Source organism: Carcharhinus amblyrhynchos, chromosome 11, assembly GCF_965287045.1.
Source record: "Carcharhinus amblyrhynchos chromosome 11, sCarAmb.v2.hapA, whole genome shotgun sequence".
Classification (NCBI taxonomy): Eukaryota; Metazoa; Chordata; class Chondrichthyes; order Carcharhiniformes; family Carcharhinidae; genus Carcharhinus; species Carcharhinus amblyrhynchos.
In genome coordinates this window covers 77,161,800-77,184,982 of record NC_137334.1, presented here as the reverse complement: position 1 = coordinate 77,184,982, position 23,183 = coordinate 77,161,800, and the positions used below count along the sequence as shown (strand labels likewise).

Here is a 23,183-nt window from a genome sequence, read left to right as displayed (position 1 = left end):
ATTTTCACAAATTGTAAATTTGAATCTTCATTATAGTGAAGTGAAATAAAACCTCCCAAAAGGACAAAGGCTCATGCTCCTCATTCTAAGCTTTGTCTTCCCACATTTACATTCACGAGAAGATAAATGAAGTAACGAATTTAAAACTTTTAACAGAATATGAAAGAATGCAATTTCAAAGCAAACAGACCGGCCACTCCATGACTGAGGAATCAAGTCAGTCCGAGAATAAGCAAACTTACGCTGAATGTGAATGAGCTGTTTTGGAACCTTGAATTCTCCCCTGTACAGACGATCATAGTAAGAGACATTACTCTCTGCCTCAGGCACTGGAATAACCATATTCTCCCTTTTTTCTCTGAAGACCTGCTGGGCTGAAATAGCTCTCTGCAAATGGTGTTCCTGAAAAATGGGAGGGAAACTGCATTATTGCAACATTTAAAGTTAAGTTTAGAGCTTCCCCGATTGCCAAATGATACAAAACCACATAAATCCAGCAAGTAACAAAGTTGATTCCTGCTCTGAAGCAGTTTACCTGATTTCAGTGATGTGTTTTCTCACGACAAAATCAGAGCAGAAAAAAAGCTCATTTTCTTCTAAAAATGCAAACATTTGATTTGCTAAAATTTAGCTTTACTGTGATATTCTGCTGTCAAACAGCTAATCAAAAGTCAATTTCAGTGTACAAATTAAGAACGATCACTTGTAAAAGCTACTGAAAGGACTGGAAAATCTGTATTAAACATATCCCATCACAAATTTCCTTCAAAAAAAAAGGAGACAATTCAAAAAGTAGATAGCAAATTTTCCAACATATACTTTTAAAACAATAAAAGCTTTCTGAAATTTGAGGTATTGGAACTCAAGTTGCATTTTTAGATTGTTCAACAGAAAAATGCAGGCAAAATATATGAACACTGACCATCTTGGCTCAAGTCAGCCAGAGTATCCTGCTGGTATCAGTTTTTTTTTAATGGTAATATCATGTTTTGGCACATGGCCCATTGTTAAAATGTAGTTAGAGCTCTGAAGAGCAGATGAGTCTCTGATACATACAATGTATAAATTTTCTAGCAACTCAGCAGTCAATCTGACTTTTATAACACGAACAAACATTTCATCAGTTAAATTTTTAAATCTATTGAAATATTTAATGTGCGTCTGATTTGTTTGGATTACTGGGAACAGTTTTAGGGAACTAACGGCACAGAAGACTGCAAAGGTAATCATCATGGTGAAAAGGGTCGATGGGGGAATGGACATTAGTCCAAACAGGTCAGATCGTACAGCCACCTTGGTAGATCGAGAGATGCAAAGAAGGATTGGAAGGACTAAGTGAAGCTGAATCAGAACAGAACATAAGGACTGGATCAGGTCATGTGAATGGTGCAGTAACAGAATGGATCATCCCCCCAAAACTTCTGGCAGAAAAGTTTCCTGTGATTGAAATGACTGCAACCAACTTTTTCACTGCAGATGCATCTGCAGTGAAAAAGAGAGCAAAGTTTATCCTTTCAGTGGATAAAAGATCCTACAACATTATTCCAAAAACAGGGATATTCCCCAAGCCAAGTTTATTTCCCTACATCAATGTCACAAAAATATAAAATTATTTGGTTGTTGTTAGTGGGCTGTATGCAAAGTTACTGCCTTATTTCTCTACATTACAACGCTGTCAACACTTCCAAAGTGCTTAATACACTGAGTGGTTTGGAACATCTTATGATCCTGGGGTGACCAGAAATCGAACTGGACAAACCATATAAATGCTGTAGCTACCACAGCACGTCAAAGGCTAGGAACCCTGTAGTGAGTAAACCAACTCCTGACTCCCCCCAAAGCCTTTCCACCATCTACAAGGCACATGTCATGAGCGTGACGGAATACTTTCCACTCGCCTGGATGAGTGCAGCCCCTACAACACTCAAGAAGCTTGACACCATCCAGGATAAAACATCCTGCTTGATTACTACCCCTTCCACAAACATTCAATTCCTGCATCACCGACAACCAGGGGCAGCTGTGTATATCATCTACAAGATTCACTGCAGGAACTCAAAGTTCTTTAGGCAGCATCTTCTAAACCCACAACCATTACTATCTAAAAAGGACAAGAGCAGCAAGTATCTGGGACACCACCACCTGGAGGTTCGCGTCCAAATCACTCACCATCCTGACTTGGAAATATATTGCTGTTTCTTTACTGTTACTGGGACAAAATTCTGGAATTCCCACTCCAGCAGCTCTGTGGATGTATCTACACCTCAGGTACTGCAGTGATTCAAGAAGGCAGCTCAGCACAATCTTTTGAAGGGCAACTAAATGCTGGCCTTGTTAGCAATGCCCACATCCCATAAATGAATTTAAAAAGCAATCATGAAAGGTACTGATCAAAATGCAAGATCCTTCTCATATAGCCCATTTCATGCTTTAGCCAAGTATTCCTAACTATACATAAAGGAATTGCTGACACTAATAATATACTATCAAAGCTTATCAGATTTACTTTGAAACCACGTCATCTGAAAGTTACATTCTAAAGTCAATCAGCTGTATGAAATTGTTTATGATTGTAGGTGTAAATTGTGATTTTTATGCAAGTAAATTACCAGCTGCAAACACTGTTCCAATATGTTTCATTCAGCAACCAACTACCATCCCCAACTGCATAAAGTCATATCTTCCAACTCCAACTTCCCAAAACTGCAACGCATCTAATTCATTCAGTAGCTTTCCTTAATGGCAATAATTTGATAGAGAGGACAATTTAACAGTGAGTCTAAATTACTGGGTTTCAACTGCACCTGCAATTTGAAAGGTGTTTGCCAGTTCTTGTGTGCTGTGAAGGGATTGACTTGAAAGCAACTCAAAGCACCAGAGCAGCAAAAAGTCCCACATAATTGCCACTCTAATATAAAATGAGCAGCCTTGTAAATAGAAGTAAACAGGGAAAATCTTGGGAGTGTCTGTATGTGTGGTCGTAAAGGTTTTGCACCTATTGCATATCTGCAGCAAAAGGTTGTGGCCTTAGAAGCATCACATATCTCTATCACCCACTACTTAAAGGTCTCACGATTTTCTGTCTCATACAAGGCAGTGTATCCATTTATAAATATTACTTGACAATTTGTTAAAAATGTCTGCAAAAGGTTTGTCTGGAATGTGCTGGAAATTTCATTTGACTCCTTAAGTGCTGGGAGGGGGGTTTGGGATGGGGTGGTGGCAGTGAGAGGCAGAGGTTGGAGAGAGTGAAGGAAGATAGACTGGGAATGAAAAATGTAAGAAAAGCAACAGCAGAAGGGCTTGAGAAGAAAGGGACATGGATCACAGAAACTACTTCTCACCTTCTTGCAGAAGGATAATCCAGAGTGCATGACAACCTATTGAAGACACCCAGATAGAAACAAAGAGGGGCTATACACAGCTAGCCGATCATCTGTTGGTTGCTCGATCAGAAGAGGTGCCAAAAAAATGAGATATTTGGAGGAAGTTTTCATAAATGTGTAAATGAGCAGCACGGTAGCACTGCTGCTTCACAGCGCCAGGGTCCTGGATTTGATTCCCGGCTCGGGTCACTGTCTGTGTGGAGTTTGCACATTCTCCTCCTGTCTGCATGGCTTTCCTCCGGGTACTCCGGTTTCCTCCCACAGTCCAAAAGATGTGCGGGTTAGGTTGATTGGCCATGCTAAGAAATTGCCCCTTAGTATACAGGGATGCGTAGGTTAGAGGGATTAGTGGGTATAATATGTAGGGATATGGGGGTAGGGCCTGGGTGGGATTGTGTTTGGTGCAGACTCAATGGGCCAAAGGGCCTCTTTCTGCACTGTAGGGTTCTGTTATGTTCTGTGAGCACTGCATTGTGGACTTTTTTTAAAATCTCTTTCCTGCAAAACTACAATACTCAAAACATATTTGACAATCCATGTCATATGACAACCTAACAATTTGATTTTTCTAAGATTCCTACAGTTTAAGAGTTAACTGCTCTTCACGATATGCTCAGCAAGTAGCCATTGTAATTCATTATGCCAATGTTAATTTCATATCAAAAGTATTGTTTTGCCTGCTCTTTTCACAAATATACAAATGTATCAAATTTCCTGATATGTTCCACTAATGGTAATACAATTCTATCAACCTGCTGTTTGAAATAAAGTACTTTTCTTTCTCCCAGTACATGATACTAATTCAACAAATGGAAAGTCTTACAATATTTAACCTACTTTTACAAATGGCACATTTTCAATACTTCAACCTTTTCTGCTTTAGCACTAGATTTTCTAAACCAACCATAAAAACATCCTCTTTTTCAAGTCATCATTCTAGTGAAATCCATTTCAAATAAACAACATTTTGTACAGCGTCAATACAGTTGCCCAGCTTCATATCCAATATTGCCATGCCACTTCCCTTATTTCACAACTTTTTCACCGGTTTTCACCACAAGCTGTTTTGTTTCCACATTCCGTTGAGAAAAAGAGGGTACATTTCCATTCCCAGTTCTTATCCCCAAAAATACTGTAGTAAAGTTGGAACTGGCCCTCTCACTTGCACCTAGTTGATAATATGAACACATCACCAAGTAAGTGTAGTATCGACATGCTGTACTTGGTTGAAGTCATTAGGTTACATTTTAGCTTCATTTGAAGCAATTTTTAAAATCAGCATCTCGGCCTTTTGGCTAAGATGCAAATGAGATCAAGCCTTGGAGCAGGAGCAATGCCTACTCCAATCAGCTTGGATCATGTGCATCAAGCCCAAGACTGGTGGTAAGAACCCTGTCTTGTCAGCTTGGATCGGGAATGTCTCAACTTGTTGAGACTCTGAATTGGACTTGATTTGATTGAATCGGAATAAAAACAAAATTAAAAAAAAAGAGGAATTCAGTGTGGAAGGCGCCAGGTCCTGATGGCACAGTTGCCAAAATACAGAAGAAAGTGAGAAAGGAAATAGCAGAGGCTCCAAATACAAACTTATAATACTAAACAGCGTCAGATGAAGCTCTACCAGAAGAACAGATGTTGCCATTGTAACATTCTGTTCAAAAAAAAAGGGGCCAATAGTTAAACCAAGTAAACTATAAACTAATTATTTCAGCATGGACAGCTGATAAACTTCTAGAAGTTATAAGATTAATAATTTATCTAGAATCATGCATATGTTAATTGAAGATAAGCAAAGTGGATTTGTGATTGTTAAATTTGTCAAAGCTTGACCGAGTTCTTTTGGAAATAACAGAGCACTCTTGAATTTTTTTAAAAAATGCAGTGGCATTGTGTATATGAATTCTCAAATGGCATTAAACAAAGACGCTGTGTGGATAGTTACTGATAAAAATCAAGGGCACTGCATTTGAAGGTAGTGTGGCAGCATAGATACAGCACGCTTGAGAGGGAAAATAAAGAGCAGTGATTTTGATGTTTTCCACATTGGAACACTGTGCCCTTGGAGTCACTTCTGGAACAACTGTACTACTTTTACTAAACATCTTAAGTTGGTGCATATCAGTGTTAACAACTTATTCCCTATGATAAATTCTTTTCTCACTCATAATAGAAAATGCTGTAAAAATCTGTCATGCTGATAATTACACCCTTTCTGTGCCATCACCACTAGTGGCAGAATGCAATTACTGTTAAGTTTGAATGATGTATATTTATAAAATGCAATTCTTGAATAGAAGTGTGTTGCATAAAAGGAGGCCATGCAGTGCATCGTGCCTGTACTGTTCAAAAGGACATTCCACACTACTGCTGGATCCCAATAAGGCTTGCACATTTTTTCCTTTTCAATTACTTATCAAATTCTTTATTGAAAATTACAACCAAATCAGTTTTCGCCACCCTTTCGGGCAATACATTCCAAATCATAGTAATTTGCTGCAAACAAATATTTCTCATCTTCCCTCAAAGCCTTTTGCCAATTAACTGAAATGTAGCTCAAATACTGCTTCCTCTAGGAAAACCCCATAATAATTTTGAGCATCACTGTCATATTACCCCTTAACCTTCCCTGTTGTAGGGAGAACATAACATACATCACTTATTCCTGGTACCATACAAGTCCATAAGAACATAAGAAATAGGAGCAGGAGTAGGCCATCTAGCCCTTCGAGCCTGCCCCGCCATTCAATAAGATCATGGCTGATCTGAAGTGGCTCAGTTCCACTTTCCCGCTTTCTCCCCATAACCCTTAATCCCCTTGCCCACCAAAAACCTATCTACCCGCGTCTTAAATATATTTAGTGAGGTAGCCTCCACCACTTCAACGGGCAGAGAATTCCAGACATCCACCACCCTTTGAGTGAAGAAGTTCTTCCTCAACTCCGTTCTAAACCGCCCCTCCTTTTTCTTGAGGCTGTGCCCTCCAGTCCTGCTGTCCTTTCTGAGCAGGAAGAACCTCTCCACCTCTACCCTATCCATCCCTTTCATCATTTTATACGTCTCAATGAGATCTCCCCTCATCCTTCTAAACTCTAACAAGTACAAGCCCAGTCTATTCAGCCTCTCCTCATAGCCCAACGCCCTCAACTCCACTATCAGCCTAGTGAACCTCCTCTGCACTCCCTCCAAGGCCAAAATATCCTTGCGCAAGTGTGGCGACCAAAACTGCACACAGTACTCCAGCTGCGGCCTCACCAGTGCCCTGTACAGTTGCAGCAAGACCTCCCTACTTCTATATTCAATCCCCCCCGCTATGAAGGCCAGCATCCCATTTGCCTTCCTGACCACCTGCTGCACCTGTAGGCTGGGTTTTTGCGACTCATGCACAAGGACCCCCAGGTCCCTCTGCACCGTAGTATGCTGCAGCTTTTCGCCCTGTAAGTAGTAGTCCTTCCTACCATTATTCCTACCAAATTGGATAACCTCACACTTGCCAGTTCATCTCTTCTACATCCTCTCAAAGTGGTGCTCAACAGCAATCTTAAAAAGTGTGATGCCAGAAAACAACTCAGTTCATAGGGTCAAAAAGTACAGAAGCCAAAACAAGGTAATGCTAAATCTATGTAAATTATTGTTCATAATATAATTCCAAATGTACTATTCTTATTGTACCAAGACCAGGAAAGGACAAAAAAGATCAACTACAATATCCGGTGAGAATTTTTAGTTACAAAGACACACCAGGACTCTCCATCTGAACAAAGGTGGTTAAGGAAATCCAGAAGAGTTATTTAATTGGAAAAATTATTTCTAATGATCACTGACTAGAAAGCATAATGTAAAAATCTTCAGCATACAAACAGAGATTAGGAAAATTTCATTTTATACAGCAGACTGGGGATCATTATTATGCCCTGACAAGAAACAAGAAATTAGAAACCATAATAGTTAAAAATGGTTAAATATTTTTGGGAAAAAATGACATAAGGACAGAAATTTGTACCTGAGTTAACTGTTCTTTCACAGACAGCAAATGTACAAAGATGCAAATGATTCCACATTTACTCATCATCCAGCCTATCTACATCCTTCTAGTTCCCCACATTCTTCGCAATTCAGATTACAGGCAAGACGGAGGTATTGCCTCTATCCATGTGTATGAACGGGATAAGGGTTCTATGAGAACCATGGGCATGTACAAGCTACACACTATCAAATCAAAAAAATAACAGCGCTAGTTGTCATCTCCAGACACTCTTCCGCATGCACTATTACTTTCCATTCATTATGGCCTTGATATTCAAAGCAAGTCTGGAGTCACTTCGAAAACTCAATTGCACCAGATCAAGGACATTTCTTTCACTGATACACCTGATCATTTTTCCCACCAGTTTCTGCCCAGGATTCATAATACTGTCAAAATTTAATTTTAACTGCAAAGTCGTATCTCTCTATTTCACACTGTTTAAATCAAGAGTTGATAGTTTTTTTTAATGTGATATAAATTCAAAATATTAAGATTCTATTGAACCAGAAACTCATTGGCAATGAGACAGAACATATTTGCAGTTATAGGATAATTCAGTACCACACAACTCAAAATCCAAACTAATCTTCAACAGAACCAAAACTTTTCAGAATGGTACAAAGTAGATACCAATTTACACAGACAAAAAAAACAGTCACACATTCAAGCCCTCTCATAGAGCTATTTAATGTCCTACATAATGCAGTGAGATTGCTGGAAGCTACAGGCCAGCCACACCTTCAATCTGAATTGATTTTTAAAAAACCCTTGTTTGTTAAAAACAATTGACAGGAATCCCATGCCAAGTTTTCGTTTTGCTCTATAATCATACACATTTACTACTGGAGCTTTATCTCATGCCAAGTTTGATGTCAAAAGCAGGTCTAGGCAGGTTTATTGTCTTAGCAAAAAATTAAGATTTGCATAACCAAGCCTAGCTTTCAAACATTTTTGGATTAGCAAATTCACCGCTGCAATTTATCAACGTAAGCAGTTCAACGAATCAACTTCCACAGCTGTACTTACCGGAATAAAAAATATTACTTTTACCTCAATTTCTGAAATACATAATGCTAAGATGCAGTGGCAATTGAGCAATTCCAGCATTGACTGTGACTTGTGAAGAAATATCAGCTGATAAGAGTAATGTTAAGAGACTCAAAACTGGGGTTATGCCCTATTAATTAGAAATTTTTAGATTTATGTCAAAAACACGAGTGTGAAACTTGTCTCTTCTGAGATTATGTCTTACAGAAGACTCAATCTTTGCGAAATCATAAAGCCAAGTCTGCATCCTACATAGCATATCATCAACAGAACTAGGTCTCTTCCAGTTCAAGTACAAACAATACTACTTTCCCAAGCTCTCCTCCCCCACATCCCCAGTATTTAATCAGTACCAACTTTCACTGCTTGTGTAAAGCAGTCTCAATTACAAATAATGCCAACTATACATTTTTATTTTGTTACTTGAACATTGTTACCACTGCTCTATGGAACAATGAAACAAACTACTCTTTGTATAAGCTACATTATAAATCTAATACCATTTTTCATTCAGTTATTAGGATTGGATGATTTGGATTTCATAACTTGTCATCTGTACTTGCCTTCAGTTAACTGGCATAACACAAACACAAATCTTCCTTTTTGCTTTTTCATAAAGGAAAATAATTAGCAATAGCATATTTTCTTCAGGATGCCAACTATATTTTGTTGCTAATAATCATTAATTCAAATCCATTAACATGACCACTTATTTTTCAAAAAAATCTACTGGCACATTAATGATACCAATACTGTTCAATTCTATTGGTGATGTGGAGATGCCAGTGTTGGACTGGGGTGAGCACAGTAAGAAGTCTCATAACATCACGTTAAAGTCCAACAGGTTTATTTGGCATCATGAGCTTTTGGAGTGCTGCTCTTTCTTCAGGTGAGTGGAGAGTTGAGTTTCACAAACAGGGCACATATAGACAAAGACTCAAATTCAAGATAACGGTTGGAATGTGAGTCTTTACAGGTACAGACAATGCGAGTAGAGAGAGGGGTAAACACAAGTTAAAGAGGTGCGAATTGTCTCAAGCGAGGACAGTTGTTAGGGTTTTGCAAGCCCAGGCCAAATTGGAGGGGGGTTTAACACGTAGTGTGACATGAACCCAAGATCCCGGTTGAGGCCGTCCTCATGTGTGCAGAACTTGGCTATCAGTGTATGTGCATTCACCAATACATCACAATATTTTCTTATTGTATGTAAAATTTGCAACTGTCTAGGTCTCACACTCTGGAATTCCCTTCAGAAATGGTGTAATCTCCCTCACTTTTTTAACAAAGGGAGGAGCTAAAAGTGCCAATCAGCATTTATAGAAAACACAATCCAAATTTAATATCATGGACACACACTCTTCTTCACAATCCTCAGGTTCAGAAGACTACTATATATCTGAAATATTAATCTTTGTTCTTTATGATTGATCATGTTTTTTTTTATTACGATCTAACATATTATGCTGGAATCAACAGCATATTTTTGAGACTAGACCCCTTAATTCTACCATGGCTTTCCAACCTTGCTTCAATTTCATGCAGCTTATCTATTATAATAGCTTGAAGAATAACACACCAATTTTCTCCATGTCTTCTTAGTCATACAACAAATACAGGGAAATTTGTTAACACTGATTGAATAAACATTCAACAATTCAGATGGTCATTTTAATCATAGAAGCATAGACCCCTACAGTGCAGAAAGAAGCCATTCAGCCCATCGAGTCTGCACCGACCACAATCCCACCCAGGCCCTATCCCCACATAATTTTACCCACTAGTCCCTCTAACCTAAGCATCTCACTAAAGGGCAATTTTAGCATGGCCAATCAGCCTAACCCACACATCTTTGGACTGTGGGAGGAAACTGGAGCACCTGGAGGAAACCCCTGCAGACATGAAGAGAATGTGCAAACTCCACACAGACAGTGACCCGAGCCGGGAATTGAACCTGGGTCCCCGGAGCTGTGAAGCAGCAGTGCTAACCCACTATGCTACCGTGCCGCCCAAACACTGAACGAATCATCAGTTCACCATCAATAAGGACACATAACATGTACACCACCGATGAGGATGGGATTCGAATCCATGCGTGCAGAGCACAATGGATTAGCAGTCCAACACCTTAACCACTCGGCCACCTCGTCATGCGTACCAATCTTTTCCCATTTTCTTTCCCTATAGCAGTCTGGACATACAAGTCAAAATTCACATAAGAACTCCAATTATTTTGTTTTTACCAATAACAGCTCATGGCCAACAATTTCCAAATTCTCCAGAAATCATTATTCTTGATCTTTTAGAAAAAGCAAATTTGTATATGAAATTACACATTCCTGCCTTTTTGAAATAGAACTAGATCAAAGATAAGTCAAATACATTCATATTCAGTATAATTCCTACACATCTGAAGACAGATATTGAAACCATTACAAATGGAAATTTTCATATTATGGCATTACTAGATACTTTTATACAAACAGAATAAGTACAATTATGTCAAATTTCATTTGCAAAGATCAAGCTGCAAAATGAATGAATTACGCGTTCACCACTTCAGTTAGCTAACCATTCCAGTTTTTTTTTGAGAGTACCAATCTTCACTATATTCTGCCATCATATTAAAGTTGGCTCACAAAGCTAACCCCATTCAGTAATTATGTATGTACGCTCAAAAAGGGGAAAACCATAATTTTAATTTGCAGATATTTTTGATTCATCTAACTAAACTTTTTCTTTTGTAATATACTTGTGACCAATTATGAATTAATAATAGCACTGAATTCAGTATCAAAAAGAACAAGGATTTACATTAGAACCACAATACCTTAACGTAAAGCTAGTTGACTCCAACTACTCAATACATGCAATTGAAGTTCAGCAAGCAATAATTGATGAATGATAACTGTAATCTAAGCTGCTCTGATGCATCTCCAAGTATCCTATCAGAAAATACGAGTGGAGTTTAGCATTGTTTATGGTAAGCAGAACGATTTGCTGTTCTGTTGCAGGAGCTTTATAATAGTAACATGCTGCACATTAATTTATCAATTACTAATGTAGAATTGTGTGCAAGATGTCTCTACTAGACCAAAAAGTCAAACTGTTGAGTGGATACACCTGGAAGCAGAGCTGTTGGTAAGATTATTTTCTGATTGCCAAGTGTTTGGAAATCTTCAGTACCAGGACAAAGAATTTGCATGAAAGCTATCTTTAAAAAAAATCTTGAACAGTGGTCTAAAATATTTCAGATATGCACTGGATGCAATAATTATGCACGCACAGGGCAGTGAAAGAGAAAGCAACATACTGTGGAATAATTTCAGTTTACAACTATTTTTGATTCACCTAACCAAATTGCTTTTCTTTTGAACTCATCTCCAAAATGATTAAACAGCAGCACCGAATTTTGTATCAAAAAAAAACTTAAGAACCACAATATCTTAAGGATGCAACTAATGTAGTACGAAGAAAAACTAAAATATTGTGCCTGTCAGAGTGATTGAAGTTTCAGCAATTGCAATTTCTGTTCATTACTGAATAAAATGCTGAAATACACAATAGAATTAAAACCATACAATCAAAAACATGAAAACATTCCTTGTATTTCGCCTGAAACTGAAGGTACATGCTGGATACAAAGACTAAAGAACCTCAGGGTCACTTAGCTACTGATCTTTTTGCAAATAAAAGTGGTTGATGCTCTCTACATCTCAACTAATAAGTTAAGGTGCCTGAAATGAGCCAAGTGTTAGCAGATGGGATTAAATAGGAGTTCAGGTGTTTCTGATGAGTCCGTGCAGACGTGATACTTCTGCACTGTATAATTTTATGATTCTATTCTAATATATTGATTTTTTTTCAGTTGATCAGAGTCAGACTGGATTTATTGAAAGGGGAGGTCACGCCTGATTGATTGAATATTTTGAAGAGCTGACTGAAATAATGGACAGGCCCATATCAATGGATGTTCTTTATATGGACTTCTAAAAGACATCTGATAGTCAAAGCTAAAAGTTGAAGCTCATGGAATTAAAGGAAAATTAATGATCTAGTTAGGAAATTAGCTGAGCAGAAGGAGAATGAGTATGATAATAAAAGGCTCTTCTAATTGTCAGGGTGTGACAAGGATGTGTTTGGGGCATCAGCTATTCATTGTATTCAGTAACAATTTAGGTGATTAGCTGGAAAGCCACATATCTAGATATGCCGATGGCACGAAAGATTGGGGGAATAGTAAAGCCGTATAGATTAAATCATAAAATTACAATAATGCATTGATAGGTTACACAAATGGATAAAACTGTAGCAAATAGATTTCTGTGTAGACAAATGTGAGGTCATCCACTTTGGCATTAAAGGATTAGAACAGGGCGTTCATGAAATTGTGAATAGCTAGTAACAGCGGACGTCCAAAAAGACTTGGCAGTACAAGTTCATAGAGCATTAAAATATTACAAGTAGGTGTAGAAAATAATCAAAAAGGCATATGGAATGTTGGCCTTTGTAACAAGATGAATAGAACACGGGGTTGGGGGGGGGCGGTGGGAATTAAAAAAAAATGCTCAAGTTACTTGAAGGTCTGCAACACTGAGCAGTTCTGGGCACCACACCTCAAAAATAATATATTTCTCTTTCGAGAGAATGGAGCATAGATTCACAATAACACCAGATCTCCAAGAACTAAACTACAAATGAGAGAATAAACAGACTGAGGGAACTAGTTGGGGAAATGAGGTACTGTCAAAAGTTAAAGCCAAATCCTTCAGAAGTGAGATAAAGGAACAGTTCAATGCAAAGTGTTTGAAGTTTGGAATTCTGTTGCAAACAACTGACTTGAGGTCAATTGCTAATTTTAAAACTGATATTGATGGATATGTTAGGCAAAGGTGGTAATGAATATGGAGTTATTCAATCTGGGGTAGCAGATTAAAAAACAGATGAGCAGAAATTACTTCTCTCAAAAGGTCGTGAGTCTGTAGAATTCACTACCCCGGAGCATGGTGGAGGCCAGAACTTTGAATAAATTTAAGGAAGAGGTGGACAGATTTTTAATTAGTAAAGGTTTGAAGGGCTATCGTGAACAGGCAGGCAAGTACACAGTTGAGACCAAGATGAGGGCAGCCATGGTCGTATTAAATGGCGAAACGGGCTCGAGGGGCTGAGCTGCTTACGCCTGCTCCTTGTTCTTATGCTTCTTAAGCCAGTTTTTCTGTCCTGCAGTACAACTGATTAATCAGCACAAATTCTAACTAGTATTCATAATTCAATGATTAAAAGACTGACAAAGATGATAGGGTTTTGGTCATTCAGACACATTCATGGCCACATATAACAAATGAACAAACAATACTTTCTTCCTTCTAAGCTTGTCACACATATAGGGGGGAAATCAGGTAAGTTAATGAAGGGCACATGAATTCAATTTCACAGATCTTTGACAGATGGCAGAAGATGTTCATACGGCCGTTAAAAACTAAAGGACGGCAGAAAAAGCAAAGGATGGTTATAAATCACTGGTCAGCTGAAACATTGCATCTAATTCTCGGCACTACACCTTAGGAAGGAAGTCAAGACCTGAGAGGGAACAAAGGTGATTTACTAGAATGGCCCCAGGGATGAAAGTGTTCAATTATGTGGTAAGATTAGAGAAGCTGAGACTGCTCTCCTTGGGCCAGAAGAAGTTACAAAAAGATTTAATAACAATGTTATGAAAGCTTTTGATCAGAGTACATGAAGAGAAACTGTTTCCATTGACAGGAGGTTCAGTAATCAGGTTTAAAGCAATTGCCAAAAGAACTGTTCTTAAAATGCAACAAGTGATCCAGGCTACCCTGCTTGAAGCTTTTCAATAGCTACTTTTAAAAGGGAGGTGATATACACTTGAAAAGAAATACTTTCCAAAGTCATGGGTAAAAGAGTTGGACTAATTGAAGAGTTGCAGAATCACCTCTTTTTGAGCTATAATTCTACCTTGGAAAGGTTAGCACAAAAAGTATTAAGGCAGCTGCAGCTGAGGAGCTAGCACTCATCCTCTGAGCTGTACTTATAATAAAAAATGTCAAGATCCACATCAGCCAACTCTACCAGATCTGGTACAGCAAGATGGGTTTGGGAGGTCTGTTTTCCTAAAAGTTGAGAAAAATATGCAATCGCTGATGTGGGTCAATACCACCATACCTCAAGAGTAAATGATAATCACTTTATTTGATTCATCCCCAATTTTACTCCATGTTTTTATTTTGAGCCTGGAAAAAGGATAAATAACTCGAGATTAAAAGACTGAACTAGGAATTTTGGATCCTGAATCACGGTACAATGCAATGAAGTGTTTTGGAATGTTGGCATCTGAATTATAAACTGAAAAGCAGGAAAGTAAATTCCAAAAGATTGCTGGAAGATGACATAACTTGTGAAATACAGCAAAGTCTGAGAGGTAGTGTCCTTCATTTCAAAGTTATGCATGAAGAAAGCATGCATGAGCCTAAATCTTCCCAGGGTAGGTTTTTCCTGGATGGTGGGTCCATTTTCAGGTTACAGTGGGACTGCCAGTGCAAGCTTCATGGAAGTATGCAATTAAAACAGTACCTTCAGGATTGTCATTTGATTAGGGACAGCAGGTAGGCAATTCAGTGCTTGCAATTGCACGGGCAGTCAGTGCCCTTCCCTGTGTTTGCTGAGAGAATGCTGCTGAGGCCAATGGGATAAAAGAGGAACAGAAGAGGTTGGAACAAACGGCAGCCACTTCACCTTGAACACAATACATCACGAGTCTCAGAGATAATCATACAATCACATGCCTCTGCCTGCCGATGACCCAAGGCTTGCCAATTTGCACCTTTAACATGCAGATTGCATATAATAGGTGATGGCACTCTTGACTTCTCGCTTTCCTCTTGTCTCCTGTGAGACGATGAACAGCAAACGCTGCAGGGGTTCCATGCGCCACTGGTAAAATTCCAATTGCTTGCTAATTGCTTCATTAATGGCCTCATTTGGCCTTGCACCACCGCAAGTTACAATCGGTGCAAATAAGCTACCTCCAGGAAAAGATAGGAGGGAGGGACACATCAGCAGTCTTATCCAACATTTTTTTCTCATTTTCTCTCCCACCCCTATGCTCCCTCTTGATTAGGCATAAATTGCAGTAAGTGCAGAAAATATTTTACAAGTGTCCTGGGTTTGTAAAATTGTTAACAGGGAAGAGAACCCCAGATTCCAAATGTAATGCAAAATAATTTTTGACAGCTGTTTACCACATTTCATATGAGTGCAACGAGGACCAAGTGCTAATTTGGGAACTTGGTGCAGAGGAGGAAGGCGATGATTGCTATGTTTTTCTTCAGCCTCCAGTAGTAGTTGAAAGGTGAGCAGTTGGCACGTTTTAAGATTTTACCCCTGTTACAATGCTTGGCCAAACCCCGAGTCATAGAGGAAATCTGGTTACAGACCCATAACGTTTTAAGTAGATAACAGTTGAGGTTCAATACACCTGCTTTTGGAATAAAGATTTGCACAGGTTTGAAATAAACAAAAACAAACTTTACTTTCCAAGTTCAAAAAGATTAAATAATTTACAATATGCTATATATACTCTAAGCATTCAGGGCAAGTATGAAATACATATGAACTAACAGATGAACTGTGATTGATCATATCACAGAGTAAATGCCAGGCAACCAAAGACAATCTATGGATTTCTCAAGAACTGACCCAGACATCAATAAACTCATGAGGTATATCAGCTTCAACTTCTAATACCTCTTCTTGGAATTCTCTCCAAAAGTCTTGCCTTCCAAGATTCTCAACACACTAACTCACAAGTAGTTTCAGATTTCAGTGCCAAAACTGCTCCAAAAGGAATATTTTTGCCCCAACTCTTTATTTAAAGTCAGCTCCCTGCAGCTAATGTTTTAAAGTCAGTTTAATCAGGGCCTCTGCCTGTCCCTACCTCCATAGCACCTATTGTCTGGCAGACTCCCCAAAACGGAATGCAAGAAGAGCTGTTCATTAACCCTTGAACTGTTCTGGGGACCTATCAAATCACCCTTCTGGCCAGCTAGGATCAAATGTAATAAGCATTGAAACATCCTGTCTTAAACGTTACGATCTCCACAGACTTCTAAGTTACTACCCAGGGACAGAAGGACACAAAGATCGATGGATGTCAAGACATCCCTCTAAACAGGAGCATTTGCATTAAAGTACTGCATTAAATTTAATATAGCTACAGATAACTTGACTAATACTTCTAAACTCAAAACCTAAATAGTTAAATGATACACAGTAAGGACGATAGGACAGGTAGTGTGTTACCACTACAGCATGCGGGAATGGTGACAACCAGATCTATATTTAAGTATTTGTAGCTTGTGGACCTTTGGCTCACAGTCGGTGTGCTGGAGAGTTATCTGAACACTTTGCTCCAGGAGGTAGTTGAACTCCTTCAATTAGGTACTTCTGATTTAGTCTGCAGTCAGGGACAGGAGTTGTTAGTGTCAGTGAGGCAAGTTTGGAGATCAAAAATATAGTATCGCAGATGCCTCAATCCTTGCATCTGCCTAACAGGTTTGAGGTTCTTTCAGCTTTTCTGGACGAGAGCAGGGAGTGTAGGGACTATAAGGAGTACGAACAAATTGACCACTGCATTGTTGGGACAGTATAGTTAAGGGAAACACAAGATACAGTTCTCTGCAGCCAACAACACAAGTCCCAAAAGTTGTATTGCCTGCCTGATTTCAGGATTTCTCCTTCCAGCTGAATGAGAACTTGGAACAGCAGAGGAAAGACCCAATTGTCATGGTGCACATCGGTACTGATAAACACAAGTAGGAGTTTTCTTATTAATTCGTGGAAAATTGTCGTCAGTGGCTGGCCAGCATTTATTGCCCATCCCCAATTGCTTGAGGGCAGTTGAGAGTCAACCACTTTGCTGTGGCTCTGGAGTCACATGTAGGCCAGACCAGGAAAGGATAGCAGATTTCCTTCCCTAAAAGGAAGTTTAAGTATGAGTATCTGGAGAATAAACTAAAAGCAGAACCACAAAGTCAATAATCTCTGGATTTCTACCTCATCCAAGCAAACAAACTAGCATTGTGTAAATAAGATCAAGAGAGTTGAACGTGTGGTACAAAAATTGAAGTAGGAGAAATGGATTTTGATTCACTTGGTACTGGGGAAAAATAAATCGTACCAATAGAAAAGCCTTAACCTGAATTGTGCTGTGGCCAATGTCCTGACATGCTGCATAACCAGGGCTTTAAATGAAACAATTAGGGGCAGGGTTCATATGAGCAGAGGTTTGGGAAGTCAAAAGGGAAAGGACAAGGCAAGTTAATGATACAGGTAATGAAGGAATAATGTAGAGAGGAGCTATGTGATTAAAGGTAGACAAATTAGGAGTATAGAAACACAGAGGGACCTGGGAGTGCAGGTTCACAAATCCATGAAGGTTGCAACACAAGTGGAGAATGTTGTCAGGAAGGCTTATGGAACGCTAGCCTTTATAGGAAGGGGGATAGAGTTTAAAAGCTGCCGTCTAATGCTTCAGTTGTATAGAACGTTGGTTAGACCGCATTTGGAGTACTGCGTCCAGTTCTGGTCACCTTACTACCGGAAGGACGTGGAGGCTCTGGAAAGGGTGCAGAGGAGGTTTACCAGGATGTTGCCTGGCATGGAGGGGCTGGGGTACGAGGAAAGGTTGGAGAAACTGGGACTGTTCTCCTTGGAAAGACGGAGATTGAGGGGGGACATGATAGAGGTATATAAGATACTGAAGGGAATAGACAGGGTCAATAGTGAGAGACTGCTCCCTAGATTGGTAACAAATACAAGAGGACATGATTTAAGGGTGAGGGGGGAGAGATATAATTTGGATATGAGAGGAAGGTTCTTTACGCAGAGAGTTGTGGGGGTATGGAACGCGCTACCGAGTAGGGTGGTGGAGGCGGGAACGTTGGACTCGTTTAAGGTTCAGTTAGATAGGCACATGAGTGAAACGAGGATGGAGGGTTATGGTAGGGGTATTAAATAAGGGTTAGAACCTCGGGAGAGACCGGAAAGGCAGGCTTGTGATTAACGTTTTTGTCTTTTATTCCACAGGTGGAGGTCCACCTCGTTGTCAAACGAGGGGCATGCACACGGTGGGTCGTGCGTGGGCTACTCTTGGAGGTTCCAGGAGTGGCCTAGTACTTCATGTCGGTGTGTGTGCTTGATCCTGGACCGGTAGAAGGGCGCCGCAACAGCTCGGTGACTAGCACTGCTAGCTGTGCAGATACATGGATTTGGGCCTGTGTCTGTGGGAGTTTGTGCATTCTCCCTGCGGATGCGTGGGTTTCCTCCGGGCGCTCCGGTTTCCTCCCACACCCCAAAGATGTGCTCTTAGGCTGATTGGTTTTACCAAATTGACACTATTCTCCCCTGAATCTGGCTAAGTCAGGGGTTCTATTCGTAGACACGCAGGGTAGAATAGGTGTAGGGTGATGCAGCGGCGCGGGCTTGTTGGGCCGAAGGGCCTGTTTCCCGTGCTGGGTTGTTCTTTGTTTGTAGGTAATGATAACCAGAATTTATGGGAAAAAACAGATTATACAAACACTAACAGCACACCAGCAAATACTATCAGAGTAGGGAAAATGGGGGAGGAGGTTCAGGTAAAACAAGACGTAAAGATCCAAACATAAAAGTGGAGACAATAGAAAAATATATCAATGTGGGTATATCAATTATATAAAGCGGAGTACACTTTTCTCTGGAGCAGTCGCGGCAGTGATGAGCATCGTGATGCTGGAGTTGGATTCGCCGTCAGGAGTCACCTTGTTCGGAAACTTGATACTCTACCGAAGGGTGTGAATGACCAGCTTATGACATTACAACTTCCACTGCAGAACAGAAGTCAAGCCACTCTGGTCAGCGCCTATGCCCCTACAATGAACAACCCGGACGAGATGAAAGACAAGTTCTACAAAGAACTAGACGCCCTACTATCAACAGTGAGCAGTACCGACAAGCTGATCTTGCTTGGCGATTTCAATGCAAGAGTAGGGCATGATCCTACAATCTGGCAGGGAGTCATTGGGAGGCAAGGAGTAACAATAATGAAGACCTGTGCAGCACATGACCTCCTCTTCACCAACACTTCCTTCCATCTGCCTACCCGTAACAAGACCTCCTGGATGCACCCCCCGCTCTAAGCTTTGGCATCTTATCGACTATGTCATTGTCAAGAGAAAAGACAGGCAAGATGTCAGAGCAACCAAGGCCATGTATGGTGTTGACTGCTGGACAGATCACAGACTCATCGTCTCCAAAATGAGGCTCCGCATCAGACCCAAGGGGCAACCACAAGGAAGCAAGGTTATGAAAAGAATCAATATGGCCAAGCTAAAGAACCCCAGCATAGCTTCAGCACTGGCTGAAGACTTAGAAGTCAAGCTTGCTGACCTACACCTCACCTGGCAGCACTGAGAATGACTGGGAACGCTTCAGGGATGCTATTCATACATCTGCGCTGAAACGCTCAGGCCCTGCACCCACAAGCAGCATGATTGGTGTGGTGTGAATGACGAGGAGATGCAGGCTCTAGTTGTTGAAAAGCACCAGCTTCATTGAGCCTTCAGAATGACCCATCTTCAGCTGCAAGAAAAATGCTTTTACCAGTGCTCGCAGGACAGTCCAGAATAAACCAGTAAAATGCAGGATGCCTGGCTGAGTGCCAAGGCAGATGAAATACAGGGATATGCTGACAGAAACGATTTGGAACAGTTCAATGAAGCCCTCAACACTCTCTATGGACCTCAATCTCTCGGGAGCTCCCCCCTGAGTACAGATGGTACAACTCTCATTACAGAGAAGGCTCAGATCCTGCAGATTAGGGGCTGAACACTTTGAAGCCATCCTTAACCAACCGTCATCTATTAACAATGAAGCAATAGACAGGATTCCCCAGGTTGATATTAACAGTGCCATGGACGACCCACCAATAGTAGCCAAAGTCACGAAAGCTGTCAGCCAGCTATCCAGTGGCAAAGCCTCAGGGGCAGATGCCATATCCGCAGAGATCTATGAAGTTGCTGGTCCTGCACTTAGAGAAGCTCACCGAGTTGTTCCAGTTCTTTTGGAAGCAAGGATCCATTCCTTAGGAACTTAAAGATGCTTCCATCGTACACCTCTACAAGAGAAAGGGCAATCGGCAAGTATGCAACAACCACCAAGGAATCCCGCTGCTCTCCATCACAGGAAAAACCCTCACAAGAGTCCTGCTAAATTGTCTGGTCACTCATCTGGAGCTGGATCTGCTTCCAGAGTCACAGTGTGGCTTCCGCAAAGGTTGTGGGATTACTGACATGATTTTTGCTGTGCGCCAACTTCAGGGGAAGTGTCAGGAGCAGAATCGCGAGCTCTACACAACTTTTGTTGACCACGCAAAAGTCTTCGATACTGTAAGCTGACAAGGCCTGTGGAAGATCATGTCAAAGTACGGCTGCCCCCCCAAATTCATTCAGATGGTACACCAGTTCCATGATGGCCAGAGTACTGGATGGCAGAGAATCCTCTGAGGCATTACCAGTCACCAATGGCATCAAACACCCACACTGTTCAGCATGATGTTTACTGCCATGCTGAATGATGTCTTCCAGGACAGCGTTGCTGGAATCAGCCTCAAGTACAGAGTGGATGGGAAGCTCTTCAACCTGAGGAGACTTCAAGCTACTACCAAAGTGAAGGAGACTGTTCTGAGAGATTTCCTCTTTGCTGATGACTGCGCCCTGTATGCTGGCTCAGAGCCAGAGACGCAAGTCGGCATGGACAAATTTTCCACGGCTTGTGACAACTTTGGACTCACCATCAACATTAAAAAGACCAAAGTCATGCACCACACACAGAACCCATAATCACAATCAAAAGGGCAAGAACTACAGGCAGTGGACCAGTTCACTTATCCTGGCAGCACCCTCTTGCAAGCAGTGACTATTGATGCAGAAGTTAACAGCAGAATAGCAAAGGCAAGTTCTACTTTTAGTGGAGCGCAGTCCACCATGTGGGAACATCGAGGAATCAGCCCAGCAACAAAACTGAAGGTCTAAAGCACCATGGTACTCACTACCCTCCCGTATGCCTGTGAAACGTGGACTGTGTATCGAAGGCATGCAAGACAGCTCAATCATTTCCACATGACTTGTCTTCGCAGAATATTAAGCATCCGATGGCAAGACAAAGTACCAGACACTGAAGTTCTCTCTAGAGCAAGTCTACCATCAGTTCACACACTGCTGATGAGCGCAGACGCGGTGGGCAGGTCATGTCATTCGTATGTCAGACAAACGCATACCCAAGCAGCTCCTTTTTGGGGAACTCTGCTGGAAAATGCTCCCATGGAGGGCAGAAGAAACATTTCAAAGACACACTCAAAGCCTCCCTGAAGTCGCCTGACATTGACACAACCACCTGGGAAACACTGGCACAAAACCACCCTACCTGGCGCTGCCTCATCCACAAAGGCTGTCAAGCTCACGAAGCAAGGTGTATTGCTGAAGCACAACTTAAGCGTGAACTGCGCAAGTCCAGAGTTACCAGCGCAACAACTACAGTGTCTACACAAGTCTGTCCAATATGTGCCAGGACATTCCGTGCCCAAATTGGCCTGATCAGTCATTTTCGGACACACCACAACCAGCCTCAAAATGGCTAATGGTGTTGAGGTCCTCATCGATGACAATGGACGAACAACAACAAAGCTGAGAGAGATAGGGAGAGAGTATTTAACAGTAATAGTACATGGTGGGTAAAATCCATGCAAGGAACGTAGGAAAAAAGAATTCAAGTCACTTATCCAAATATATGTATCCATAATCAGTTAGATGAACTAGTGGCACAATGGAGACACATGGTTTACATCTAGGTAAAGTTGCCACAGCCCACATTACCATAAGCTGCTCTCACCCTTTCGAGGCAATTAAACATAAGGATCCCCCTCCCTCAGGCAAGGGTCAAGGTTGAAAAGATGGGCCTTCATGAATAACCTCAGCCAGTACACAAACTGTTTGGTATCATTCTGCATCATGAACCAGCCGTCCAGCCAATTGGGCTAAACTGGCTCACAACACCAGGTTAAAGTCCAACAGGTTTATTTGGTAACGAATGCCAATAGCTTTCGGAGCTCTGCTTCTTCATCAGGTGAGTGGGGAGTTCTGAATCACAAACAAGGCAAATAAACACACACACTCAGTTGACAGAATACTGATTAGAATGCGAGTCTTTACAGCTAGTCAAATTTTAAAAGGTGCAGACAATGTGAGTAGAGATAGCATTAAGCATAGGTTAAAGAGATGTGTATTGTCTCCAGACAGGACAGTAAGTAAGATGTTGCAAGCCCAGGCAAGTCATGGGGGTTACAAATAGTGTGAGATGAATCCAAGATCCCGGTTGAGGCCATCCTCACATGTGCGGAACTTGGCTATCAGTCTCTGCTCAGCGACTCTGCACTGTCATGTGCTGTGAAGGGCGCCTTGGAGAACGTTTACCTGAAGATCAGAAACCGAATGCCCGTGACCACTGAAGTGTTCCCAACTGGAAGAGAACAGTCTTGCCTGGTGATTGTCAAGCAGTGTTCATTCATCCGTTGTCATAGCATCTGCATGGTCTCTCCAATGTACCATGCCATGGGACATCCTTTCCTGCAGCGAATCAGGTAGACAACATTGGCCGAGTTGCAAGAGTACGTAACTCGC

General features: G+C 40.9%; 1 protein-coding gene and 1 non-coding gene across 2 annotated transcripts in view; both read right to left on the bottom strand.

Moving 5' to 3' along the window:
- epc2 (enhancer of polycomb 2) overlaps window positions 1–23,183 on the bottom strand; it is a 57,074-nt gene that overhangs the window by 24,908 nt on the left and 8,983 nt on the right. Inside the window, exon 2 of the mRNA XM_080199393.1 lies at window positions 243–402. Within this exon, the coding sequence (XP_080055519.1) occupies window positions 243–402 (160 nt within the window). The remainder of the gene's footprint in view (window positions 1–242; window positions 403–23,183) is intronic.
- On the bottom strand, window positions 10,523–10,604 carry trnas-gcu (transfer RNA serine (anticodon GCU)). The gene has a single exon. It is a non-coding gene; the product is annotated as a tRNA-Ser (tRNA).